This window comes from Hippocampus bargibanti, linkage group LG11 (assembly GCF_051943395.1).
Source record: "Hippocampus bargibanti isolate YZ-2025 linkage group LG11, ASM5194339v1, whole genome shotgun sequence".
NCBI lineage: Eukaryota > Metazoa > Chordata > Actinopteri > Syngnathiformes > Syngnathidae > Hippocampus > Hippocampus bargibanti.
This window is the reverse complement of record NC_142744.1, coordinates 12227515-12241258: the sequence shown is the minus strand read 5'-3', so window position 1 is coordinate 12241258 and position 13744 is coordinate 12227515. Positions and strand designations below refer to the sequence as shown.

The 13744-nt window shown below is 41.8% G+C and overlaps 1 protein-coding gene across 5 annotated transcripts in view; it reads right to left on the bottom strand.

The window, feature by feature from the left end:
- The window catches only part of cdh24b (cadherin 24, type 2b), a 52687-nt gene that overhangs the window by 14701 nt on the left and 24242 nt on the right, over positions 1 to 13744 (bottom strand). For 4 of the 5 annotated variants that reach the window (XM_089007964.1, XM_089007966.1, XM_089007965.1 and 1 more), the window contains exons 3-5: positions 2392 to 2648; positions 1552 to 1688; positions 716 to 837 (exon numbers count right to left, since the gene is read on the bottom strand). In XM_089007964.1, coding sequence (XP_088864090.1) covers positions 716 to 837; positions 1552 to 1688; positions 2392 to 2648 — 516 coding nt within the window. Of the gene's footprint in view, positions 1 to 715; positions 838 to 1551; positions 1689 to 2391; positions 2649 to 11053; positions 12161 to 13744 lie in introns of those variants that run through there. The other variant, XM_089007968.1, reaches the window with a different exon arrangement.

Here is a 13744-nt window from a genome sequence, read left to right as displayed (position 1 = left end):
GTTTTATACTTCACCGTTCAGTGTTTGACTTAAACATACATTCCATACAAAATATAGCACTGAAGCAACTTACGAACAAATTCATTTTACGAACAAGCGCTCGGAACGCATCTCGTTCGTAAGGTGGGGAGCATTTGTATACAGTATTTATCACGATCCCTGAATGGGATTAAGTGTCCGTGAGAGTTTTGAAAGGCGCTCAGAAATAAAATGTATCATTTATTATTATTATTACATTGAGAGAAAAATTACACATACAGGTTATTACAACAAACAGTTAAGCAGCAACACATTCTGGCAAAAAGCGGACAAAAAGGACATGTCTACAAGCATTCATAGCCTCTATCAATAAAGACAAATTATGTAGATCAAAAGTTGAAGCCAAAGCCAAAGCCAAAATGGAACTGTATAGTGCCACTTAGCAGTTTTTTTTGACGACGATACTAGTGCAGCGTGTTCTACCGGAAACAAATTCCTTGTGTGTTCTACATGCTTGGCAATAAAGATGATTCTGATTCTGAAGATGATCGTTCTTTATTTGTCCGAATCCATTCGCTGAGAATGTTTGCAAAGATTATGAATCCACAAAACGATGAGAGAATTCTTTGTGCACTTGAAATGCCAGATTTGAAATGTCATTTTGTCCACCGTTTCAAAGCTTTTGTCAAAATACACCGTGCGTGCATTTTAAAACATATGCGGAGGAAATATTTACATTTCCAGCGGTGGATGAGTCGCACATGGCCGTGGTGTATTGCCTGTCCAGCTCAGGAGCATTGTCATTCAGGTCCAACGTCTCGATAGCAACCGTAACCCGAGACACCTGGCTCGGGTTGTCTGAAAAAGCAATTAAGAGACAGATTGTTTACAACACAAAGTCCACACAAAACGGCTCCAAAAATTACATTCTATGTAGAAAATTCCTCGATGCAGTAAACACGCTTGCGAATGCACACAAAGGTGCAACACGCGCTCCATTAAATCGGCTCAATTGTACTTGTGGGTAAACTCCAGCATTTTGGTGTTAATCCAAACCTGAGCACCCATTAGTGAGTTTGCTGAATATAAAGTCAGAGTTGGCTGGTGCTGCCGCTCTCACCTCCTCAGCTGGAAAATAACTGATGTTTCCACTGCGCCAGACACACATAAAATCGTTCCATTCTGAGGCACAGCAACACAAAGAGCGCCCGTGTGTCTGTACAGGGACGGGGAGAACAATCCATCTGCATGGAGTTACGCAAGAGATGTCGTTCAAACGGATTAGCCGTGGGGTCTTCCGTCGCTCATTCACTTGGATTGACACACTTGAACGCGCTGTCACGGCCACGCTTATAACATGCAGGGTCCCCTCCCGCGCTAGACATCACGCTGCCGCATTTTAGGCTGTGGTTGTGACACAATTTGGTGCACCCTGTGGCATTCACGAGACCTGCTAGCTAAACGTCAACACTGTCTCCACTGTTTGTTTATTAGATGGGACTCATTACCATGGACTGACCATGTGTGTGTGATGTATTTCTGTGAAGTGACATCCAAAGAATGACTTCTAACCTCTTTGGGTGGCAATGACAGTAATGTTGTGCCAGTGCTCACGTTCCCGGTCTAATTCTATGGCTGTCGTGATGAGTCCAGAGTCTGGGGTGATGCGAAACAGAGCCTCTGGGTCTGACTGAGGATCAATGGAGAACCTGGAGAATGGCAGGAGAGAAAAATAGTGGGACAGCGAGAAGATAAGTAAAGTAAGGTACAAAAAGAGGGGGGGGGGGTGGATAGAGAGGTAAAGTACAATAAAATACTGACGCTGAAGGGAAGAGAAAAAAGCACAGCGCGTGCAGCAGGCCGACAATGTGCGAGGGAGTGATAAGAGAAAGTCTGCGTTCAAATGGCCAAAGTATTAATACGGGGAGATTCTGAAAGATGATAGAATTTCTTTTGAAGTGTTCCAGATCATTTGAATATCTCTTTTGAAACATCAACTATCATTCCTCCCACACAATCGCTATTAGCACTTTTGCCGACGATAATTGGGACATCATTCAGTTTTGTTGCCGACAAATTACCGCCTCAGCGTCCTCAAAACCATCGAAATAACCTTCTGCAAGAAAGAAGGATCTGCGCAGGCTTCCGTGGTTGCTTTCGGGCTCTGGGGAACAGTGGGTGGGCTTTTGGTTAGCTTAAATAATTTGGTTAGCGGTAAACGTTGCTAAATTTCTATCCAGGGAGCTGAATACCCCTGATTTACAAACGGATCTGTGAATGAATTCTTCCTCTGAGATGTAAAAAAGTGCACTAGTGGACTTTGAAATATCAAATGAAGGCGGTGAAAATATATAAAGCGACTTTTACTTTTCCTCTTATTTGAAACCAGAGAAAACTCTGTGCCAATTATACCTGATGTTATTCGTCAGACCGGTATCTGGGTCCACAGCACTGACTCGGCCCACGGTGCAGGATGGTGGGCAGTTTTCGGAAACATCCATGTGGTACCGTGCCCGGGAGAACCTTGGAGGTTCGTCTGCGTCCAGCACCGCGACTCTGATGGAAGCGCGGTCTTTAATCGATCCTCGACGCAAGAAGCGAGGGTCCACGGTGGGATTGAGAACCTCCACGGAGAAAGAGTAGGAATTGCGGCTTTCGTAGTCTACGGCCTGGAGAGAGAACGAGTGCTATTACGGTTTCTGCATGATATGTGGGACATCACGAGGTAGAACCACTTTTGCTTTCGAGAGACACATTGTAATGTGGATGTGATGGTGCAGGGAAGGGAGAACTAGCAGTGGATCCAAGTGGAGAGCGGGGAAATAGTCAGCAAGGTGGTCCGTAGGGAAAACGCAGAGGTAGTTCGAGCCGAGAGACACAATCGTAAACACAACCAACTGGCACCCACTTCCAGATCAGCACAGTTTTTATACCCAGGTGGTGATTTCAGATCAGCTGCGTGTATACAGGAGACTCCTCTGGCCCATCCTGATGATAACAGGAAGCAAATTAAATCCCCGTCAGTGGATCACCTAAATAAATGAGGAAGTCAGAAAACAAAAAGAGGAGGACCCTGTGACAGCTGATCACGGTGGACTCCGTAACGGCAGTACTTTTAAGAGCAGCTCTTTTTTGCTTTCCCCCCTTCTTTACACGCTATTTTTGGCCTCCAAATACTGCTAGCATCTGTTTGCATATCAAAAGATGGAAAATAAGAACGCCACCGGTCGACGCCAAATTTTGATCACAGATTGCTTTTGACGTTGATTCCAACAATGTCTTTACTTCTAGTGCGTCTGGTTTTTGAGATATTTTCTTTTTGTTGTTGTTGTTGTTTTGAGGCTCAACCACAAAAGCCTATCCTACACATGTTTGGCCCTGTCAAGTCATTTATAGCTAATGTTTCATTAGAAAAAAAAGACCCTAACCTGAACCCAACCCTAATTCATTAAATGGTACTAAACATATAATTATGATATACAAGGATTATTATTATTATTATTATTATTATTATTATTATTATTATTATTATTATTATTATTATTATTATTATCATTATTATCATTATTGTAATTAATATCATTGTTATCATTATTATCATTATAGAGGAGATAAAGTAGGTGGAGGATTTTAAGTACAGTACTTGGGGTCATCTGACCAGAGCAATGGAGAGTGTGGAAAAGAGGTGAAGAAGCGTGTACAGGTAGGGGAACAGCTCGAGAAAAATGTCAGGTGTGTGATAGAAGGGTTTAAGCTCGGATGAAAGGAAAAGGGTATAAAACGGTGGTGAGACCAGCCGTGATGTTTGGACTGGAGACAGGGCCACTGAAGAAAAGACAGGAAGCAGAGCAGCAGGTAGCAGAGCTGAAGATGTTGAGGTTTTCTTTAGGAGTGACCAGGTTGGATAGGATCAGGAATGAGTACATTAGAGGGACAACTCATATTAGAGGCTTTGCAGAGAAAATCAGAGAGGCCAGACTGAGATGGTTTGGACATGTCCAGAGGAGAGAGAGTGACTATATTGGGAGAAGGATGCTGAATCTTGAACTGCCAGGCAGGAGACCGAGACGAAGACCGAAGAGGAGGTTTATGGATGTGGTCTAAGAGGACATGAAGGTAGCTGGTCTGAGAGAAGAGGTGCACAAAACGGGGATAGATGGAGGACATTGAGTCGCTGTGGCGACCACTGAGGGGAAAAGCCGAAAGGAAAAGAAGAAGAAGACTATTATCTTATTATTATTATTGTTTTTGTTGTTCATATTACTTTTGATTATTCTTGTTATTATTATTAATGGTGATGATGATAAGAATAAGAATAAGAAACAGAATAAGAATAAACAGCTCTGAAAATGGGATTCTATTGTGAGAGAAAAATAACGAGAGGCGATGAGCTGCTGAAAAAGAACATTTAAAGGAAGCAAAAGAAGAATAAAACATCATCACCGTGTACTACGCTTTGACTGATAGCCAAAAGAAGTCCTTGAGATTGAGTTTTGGAACGGAACCCGCTCACGTCGTGGTTGCTTGTTACTGGACTTGTTTTGGGACCCTTTTCCCTGCAGTGGTCGTGTGATTAAGGGCCTTATATGTAAAGCAAGATATCCAGCTATGATCATTTCGGCAGGGAAGCTTGTTACACAAAGTGGACCAAGGGAACACATCCGGGAATATTTTTGGGTGTACAAAACATTCATGAGCGCGGGTGTGCTTATGAGCTGCTCCGAAGGCTTTAGATCTTCTGTCACTATGCTTGTTCTTAAAGTATGTCTGTAAGCATGTATCATTCATTGATGAGTGGCACAGAAAAAGAATAGTAGAGGGGCGGATAAATAGGATCTCAGGCTTGGCAGAATATTTGCTGTCAGTTTCTCATAGAATAAAAAAAATCATTGCGAGGGTTCAGGCTTCACTAGGAATATTGATATCCCGCTTCTTCTCTTTTTTATTTCTAATCCTTCATTTTCTTTTCCACCATATCCCCTTTCTCCGTGAGCTGTAAACCTCAGAAAAGTCGCCACTTTCAGCAAGAAAAAAAAATGTAACATTGGAAAAGAAAAAGCAAAGTAATTGCTGGGATACCCCCGGGAGGGGGGGGGGGAGATAAACGCTCTGAACAAAAAGTAAACAACAAAATGTTTGGTGAGAGAGGCAAAGACAAGGAGATAGTGAAAAAAAATATCTTAACGTGGCTCCTATTAACAGGAAGAACTCAAAGAGATGAGTCTTGTGGGGGTTGTCACTTGCTCTGTGAATATACACTCATCACTATCACCCTCCTTTTTCCCATCATGCCAATCTGCCTCCCCCATCTTTCACTGACACGCTCCATCACCCACCCAGCGATGCCCGCCCATCTCATTTTTTCCTAATGTGTCGGTGACAGTGGGGCAAGCTCTAACAAACCTCCTCACACACTCCAAAGCTTCAGCCCTCATTGGTCCTAAAAGGAAACACTTATCACCCACAAGCTCAAGTGCACCATGTTTTGCTCCCCGCATCAATTATTTGACTGGCGTCTATTAATATTTTCATGCACAGACACGTTCTCCTGGTTCACATTTTTACTTTTCTCTGCCTCCAACCAATTTTCTCTCACCTTGGCCGTCAATTCCGCACTGCAGGCCTTGATCATTGTTCGGGTTTTGCCTTATATTGTCAACGAGATGGCAGTTATATTGTAGTCATAATGAGTAAGCCTCCCGGTGAATGGTTCTTTGTGTGCGTGGTGCGCACCACAAACACAAAGCTGTGAGTTCAACTTCCCTGTGAGCGATTTTAATGATTTAATGAATATGAACAAAATATACCCTCTACCTTCACAATGACGTTCACAAATTCACTGCCATTCCCGAAATTATTCGGGAATTGAAAATATGACGTGGAGCGCCATTCCCAAATTTGTTTGTGTTTTGGTTTTTCTTGTGGGGGGTGTCGATGAAGTGCTGGTCAGACTTCTGGCCAATTTTTTCCCTCCCACGGGGCGGCAGCATTTGCCTTTTTTTACAGCCGCCCCCATTTCAAGCTCAAATAACTCCATACCCATATCATTGAGGAATTTACTTTTTTTCTGATGAAAGAAGAGAGTGTAAGGTTTCTTCCGCTGCATTGAATGTTTATGTAGTCCTTAAACTCCATATTCTTTGGGTCCTGGAATTTAAGTCAAAATGACAGAAATCCTAGCACTGGAGTGGACACATCGTCTGGCAGTGAATGAGTTCAGTGACAGGTTGTTGTAAAAAGAAGATATGGGAAATGGACTGATAAATGTGCCATATGGGCCCAATCAGTCCTTTTTCAAACCCCCCCCCTCAAGTTATTTATTTATGTATCTATTTTCGTTCATTTCATTTATTTGTGTATTTGTTCATTTATTTATTTATTTGTTCATTTATTCATTTTATTTTACTAATGTTGTTACCAGAATTTCCATCCAGGAAGGGAGGAGATCACAACAGTGTAAACAGGGAGGAGGTAGAAGTATTTTGGGGTAACTTACATATGAGCCAATGGGAGCAGGTGGTTGCTGTGGTTATTATTATTATTATTATTATTAGTAGTAGTAGTAGTAGTAGTAGTAGTATTACTAGTATTACTAGTAATACAGTACATATTTAATATTAATAATAATACTGTTCTTTTTCTTGTTATTATCGTTATTGGTATAGGCAGCAGTAGCAGTAGTAGTAGTATTATCACTCAATTTTTGAATATGTCAACTCTTGTACGTCCCCCAAATGGGCAGGCTAACAAGTATGCATTGAAGGTAGGGGCAAATGTATTCAAGAGAAGGTGTCCATTTTAGTTAAGAAACGCAGTGGCAAAAAAGTTGCCTGAATTATAAATAAACCCATACGTGCAGATATAGGAAAAAAACAATTTATTACATGAGAAAACCATCATTGTATTTAAAAAGTATGCAATTATTCGTTTAAAAAAGATTCCGCATCTACAATGAGGACGAATATGATTTAGAGCTTTGGTCGTTTTAAAGAATAGCTAATGGAAAATAAATTATTGATATTTAGAACCCACACAAAATAAATATATTCATCCAAAATTGGACATGCGCACGCATAAATATGCAAAAATGCACGCACACTTTTTAAACAATTTTTTACTTCTTTCTATTATGCACTAATTTCATGGTCCCTTTTGTAACTCATTTGAGTGGGTGTTAAGAGAAAGGATTAAGATTCATAATAGTGGCCATTATGAAATGCGTCAGCCTCCCATCGGGCGAATCGAACTAATCTGTGACTGATTGGCCAACGGTTGACATGGATTAGCTCGAAAAACAGAAATATTAAGACAAGCAAAATGATTGTATTTGAGAGCGTTTTGTGGTCTGATGAGCCACAGATCAACCTTGGCCAAAGTAGTAAAAAAATGGCTAGAGCTTGGAGATATTCGTTCATGATTTCAAAATTCCAAACCAAGAAAAAGGGCTCGACACGGGCAAGAATGGAAATAGTTAAGTAAATATACAGAAACAAACCCGATAAAGAAATTCCGATCACCAAATGTACTTTTGGTGTTTCTAAAATGTTAATGTCTAGAGATCGATTACTTGGATTTGCTGGGTTTCAGTTTTTTTCTCTTGCATTCAGAATCATCCAGTTTGAACATCCCGTGTAATTTATGTTATAATTTCGGTTGTAATTTCTCCTAATTATGAGAGACATTCAAGCCTCTCATAATTAGGAGAAATGAATGCGCTAACTTACTTGCTGGAGTAATGAAACGTGCTGCACGCCTCCCCAAAGAAACTGACCTGGACGTAAACATGCTCAGTTTACAGTGTGTGTGCATATGTGTGTGTGTGTGTTTGGGTTTGGCTCACATACAATCGATGCACACGACTTGCCAGGCTTAGTTGGATGTTCTCAGGTGGTTCTCTGTAATTGATGACTTTCAAAATGACTTTCAAAAGAGTCGCGGATCGTTTGAACACAAGGAGAGCATCTGCACCACAGGCAGCTTTACTTCCTGTGCGGGTGTCCAGCTGTCCTTGTCTTTTTTGTTTCCTCCCAACTGTACCTTCCGAATCAAAATCGTACATGTCTGATGACAAGCGCTTTAGACATTCCTGCCAACAAGCATAACTCCAAGAGTTGCGAGAACCAAGCTTCTCCTTAATCTCCCTTTTGACTTTGTTCTCCCGATGTTGTCTTTCCTCTTCCCCTGATGTCACTCTCAAATCCTACGAGCCTCCCATTTTCAACTTGTGACCAAGACATCGCTCTCTCTCTACTTTCTCCTCATCGCTTTCTTCCTCTGCGGGGGTGATCACAATTTCTCTGGGTGAGAAAACAAACATGGATAATCCCGGCCGAGCTCGCTTCTGGTGTGTGCCCGAGGATCAGACGGCCGTTTTAAGCATGAGCATATGGAAATCATCACCGCAAAGTGACATTTGCACAAGCTTGCTTGTCCCTCGGGTATGTTGCGGAATTCTGAAGAGATATTTTACAGTGAAAAAAAAATAATATTTACATCCAACAACTACCGATGAGAAGGTTTCTTCAGCCGTCATCTGTACAAAAGTGAAGGTTTCGGACGTTTCGCCTCCTATCCAAGAGGCTTCGTCAGCGAACTAAAGTCTGCCTGGTCGTATCGGCCCCATTTATATATCCCTAATGTCCAGACATGGTGGCGCCGGACACAGCTATGATAGGTCCCTACTCTCAGGTTGGGGGGGCAGAGGACCCCTCCCTGTGGCCCCACTGATTGTTCCTACGTTCCTGATTAACGACTGGCCTATTACCCCCACTCCCACCGGTATCACCTCATCAGCATAACGACCCTCATCAGCATAACGAAAGTTGCCTAACCTGTTTTGCCTAAGCAGGCTATTGTATGAACGATCCAAATTGAACCTCACCCCACCAGACCGGTTTAATGAAGGATTTTGTTGTTTTATAAGAATCGCTTCTTTTACCCCCCTTTCAAACCACCTATGTTCTTTCGCTAAGATTTTAACCTCATTGTCGTCAAATGAGTGGTTGCTAGCTTTTAGGTGCAAATGTACTGCCGATTGAGGCCCACTAGTATTATCCCTGCGATGTTGATAAAGTCTTTTTTTGAGAATTTGTTGAATCTCCCCAATGTACTGCTCTTTACAATTTTCATTCTTACAATGTATGGAATAAACTACATTACTGCTGATGAGGGTCGTTATGCTGATGAGGTGATACCGGTGGGAGTGGGGGTAATAGGCCAGTCGTTAATCAGGAACGTAGGAACAATCAGTGGGGCCACATGGAGGAGTCCTCTGCCCCCCCAACCTGAGAGTAGGGACCTATCATAGCTGTGTCCGGCGTCACCATGTCTGGACATTAGGGATATATAAATGGGGCCGATACGACCAGGCAGACTTTAGTTCGCTGACGAAGCCTCTTGGATAGGAGGCGAAACGTCCGAAACCTTCACTTTTGTACAGATGACGGCTGAAGAAACCTTCTCATCGATGGACCACTCCTGTACGACTGAGAGCTTACACAGACGTATCCAACAACTACGTTGCATAAATATACAGCCCCCTCGCTATAAGCACATATATCTTGTAACTTTCAGAATCAATCAGAATCAGAAAACCTTTAATCGTCCCAGAATGGGAAAATTTGCAGTCCACGGCAGCAATTTGAAAGGGGGTGAAAGGATAAAAAACAAGATATTCTAAGAATTCTAAAAATGTCAGAAGACTGAGATGTATACTGTAAATGTGCAAAAATGTTTCATAAAAAACTGTACAAGTATCAAAGAAAAGGTATATTGATATAACTAATCAATGATGTGGAAGAAAATTTTCAATTGGTGGAACCAGCACAGACTTTTCCGGGGGGTGTTGGCAGCATGATCTTTACCAAAGTAGTCGTATGATGTAAAGATCGACAGCAACTGACGTGCATAATAATTTCTAGTTAGCGCTTAATATTTCACCAATTTCATAATTCACGAGCAGAACCGAATTAACCTTTCGTGACATCACAGATGCATCGATACGGAATTTATACATTGTGACATGAATTTATTGTGCGTGCTGTATTTATTCCACAATCGGATTGAATTGATCCACCTTGGGATTGTACACACGATTGTCCAATGCCATCCACCCATGTCAAATCAATTCTCCTGAAATGAGTGAGATTTGACTTCTTTTCAATGTTTATGATTTAAAAGGAACCTTGATGAGCACACCAGCGACGAAGCAAGAGCCCACCCACCGAATCATTCCCGCTGTCCATTAGTAGGCGCGACTGAAGTCGAGGAGCAATTGCGCCACTGAAGGCGATGCTAATTCGCCAATTACCTTCCACTTATAGTTGGGCCTTGTTCATACATGCTCTATCAAAATTTAATTGGGTGCGATATGCGCAGCCTTTTTTACAAAATGGCATGCGGTGAGCTTGCCAAAGAAAAACAAAATAGGTTATAAAAAGGAAAAATGGGATAAATCCAGGAAAAAATAGGGGAATGAATTTGAAATGCGTGGATGTAATTGTGGAATAAGGCTTCGTCATAGACAAACAATCTAAAGTGGCCTGCAGACAACGTTCAGAGCAGTGGGGGGGCATGCCAAGAATGCCTTTGGAAGATTTCTCTGCGACTTTGCATCTGCTTGCGTTTAAATTTTGGGCATCTCATGCATTCGTGACTTTTGCAGGCAATTGGGTCACAGAGGGCCTTAGTAAGTGCGCAACGACAGTAGCTGATAATGGCGGCAGAGGGTTAGTTGGATGCTTTTTTTTTGTTGTTGCCGGAAGGAACAGAAAGTAAATAAACAGCGATAAGCAGCAGGCGGCTTCATCCGGAGGCCAGACTTGCGGGATTTGAATGACCCGCCTTCTTTTTAGTCATCCATCACATTTCCGTGTCTTGGCCGTTCCGGTGCATCTCACCCACGTCTTCTTCTGCCTGCAGTCTTTTTCTACTCTCCTGACCTCATTTTAACTCCTTCCGTCAGCTCCCGCTCTCGAAATCCGCTTGAACATACAATCCGAGTCTCTTCACCACCCGCCGTCCGCCATCATCCCATGGAGAATGGACGACGCGGCGTCTTTCTTTCCGTTCTCACCTTGTGTCATCCGTCCTCACGGTTGCAACCGAGACAGCGGCAAGGTCAAGTGAGTCATCGCCGGCGCCTTTGTGTACACGAGCTCCCAGCGGTTTATTCTTTCCCTCGTCCTCGTACTTGTCCCCGCACAGCATGTTTTCAGAATGTGTGTGTTTGTAATCTTCCGTCGGCTGTTAAAGCGATTCGGAAGGCGGGGGTCAAGGCCAACTTGACGGCGACACAAATTGTTTTGCTGGGAAGTCCCTCCTGCTCTGGAAGGGGGTTGAGGGCACACAGATCCTATCGCATACCGCCCATCCCACCTCTCCTCTTCATTTCAGGCTACAGGCTGCTCATTATTGCCCTAAATTAAAGGACAACCGACGCCTCCGGACAAGTTGTGTCCATAATTTGTAAAATCACTTCAAATGACTTCTACTGAGCGTATTTTACAAAGATTCCACCGCGTATAGCTATATTTTACGTTTTAAGACTCGCGCTGAATATTCAGGAAGTCTTGTTTTCGAGTTGATGACGATGCCAGACGTGACGTCACGTCTGGAACGCCCCTGACCGAGATAGCGACACAAAATGCATTTTGGGCATTTTGTTTGGTCTGAAAACATCGTGTTGATGGCGAAATTAGAAGGAAAACACATAACTAACGCAATGGTGAATCGTTGTGTGTTGCACCGAGACTACTATTTGATACTAGTTGACACAAATTCCCAGCAGACAAATCAGCCCATTTCCAACGGAGCTTGTGCGCCATCTTGTGCATTTTCTGGGAGCTACATTTCAGTCCAGACGCCTCAAAATGATACGGAAGGACTTCTTTAATCGATTGCAAGCATTTATGCTTTCCTCTTTAGAACTATTTGAATCATATTCATAACTGGATGAGTAACAAGAAAGCATCTTCTCAGAATCTGAAGCCATTGTTTTGATTCTAGAGTAGAGCAAGGCAAGACGTCCTGGCGTGACGTCACGAACAAGGGGGCGGGACTTTCTGAAACTCACAATTTCCGATGTCATTTTGAAGTAGTTTTGGGACACTGTCATTTTTATTGGTGTTTTGCATTTTACTAAAAATATCAGCCTGCGCATTTTGGGTATTTTAGATGCTATAAAACATGTTTTTTGTGTCAGTTAGGAAACAAAAAAAATTGTCGGTTGTCCTTTAAATCAACACAGTAAAACATGCACAATCCACGTCAAAATAATATCTAATTGATCTTGTGCTTTTGTAGGAGTTGCAGGATTGTCATTCACAGGCTTCAGGTTTTTCTTAACTCATCTCATCGACCTCCTTGTTCCGGCGCTCCGTCCTGTCAATGCTTCATGGGACCTCATTCCAACTCCCCTGTTTCAACCCTCTCATCTTCTCCGCTTTTATTCATTCCTTTCCTTTCTCATCAGTCTCTGGGCCTAACTTTCAATTTCTTTCTTGCAGCACATCACACAGTATCAGGACTCTCTCCAACGCTCTGTTTCACTTCAAAGGAGATTTGGAGGAGGAAACAATCCTGTTCTACAAAAACCTCAAAGTTTGGATTGGTGTTTTTTTTTGTCCCGGCAATCCGACTGAACTGAGCTGAGTCATATCAAAAGAATATCACATGGGCTTCATTTTAGCTATGCAATTACTATTTACATTCCCAAAACTGAAATATATATATATATATATATATATATATATATATATATGTGTAAGTATATGTGTGTGTGTGTGTGTGTGTGTGTGTGTGTGTGTGCGTGCGTGTGTGTGTGTGCGTGCGTGCGTGTGTGCGTGCGTGTGTGTGTCTGTGCGTGTGTGTGTCTGTGTGTATGTGTCTCTAACCCCTCCTCGGCTCACTGCTGCGTGTATCCTGCTGCGTATGTCCCCTCCCTCCTCTACCACGGATCTTGACCAATTACATGCGGCTTTAACCAAAGACTAGGGGGCGGAGAATAGAGGAAAAAAAGTCAGCTGCCATTTTCAACACCTTCTTAGGCGCGCCAAGAACCGGCTCGTTCGCGAACGAAACATCACTCATTTTGTCACTTCGTGTGTTTCCCGAAAAGTAGTTCGTATGTCAAGATTATAGTTAACGAATTTAACGTTCGTAAGTCGAAAAGTTCGTTAGCTAAAGCCTTCGTACGCCGAGGTATCACTGTACTTCATTGATAGCTCAGTTACATAAATAAATACATATATTTTTTAAAGCATCTATTGAAAAATGTGTTATGAATATCTTTCTGCTTCCATGAGCCGACAATTTATAACTTGATGAGCCATGACAAGCGACGAGCATTTAGTGTTATAGATTGTGCGACAATTGTAATATTGTCCAACTCTTTAACTGACAAAACACCACAACTTTGGGGCACGAGCCTGCCCATTTGGGACATGAAAAAGAGTTGACATATTCAAAAATTGAGTGATAATAACAATCATAAAATTATTATTAAAATAATAATAATAATAATCATCATCATCATCTTATTAACAATTTTAGTGAAACAATTAGAACATTCCTACTAATATTACTAATAATATCATGACTATTAAATATGTATTGTATTGTATTTTATTAGTATTAATAAGATGAATAATAACAGTATTTGTAATAATAATAACCACAGTATTATTTGTAATAATCGTATTCTTAGTAGTAGTAATATTAAATATGTATTCATAATAATAATAATAATAATAATAATAATAATAAT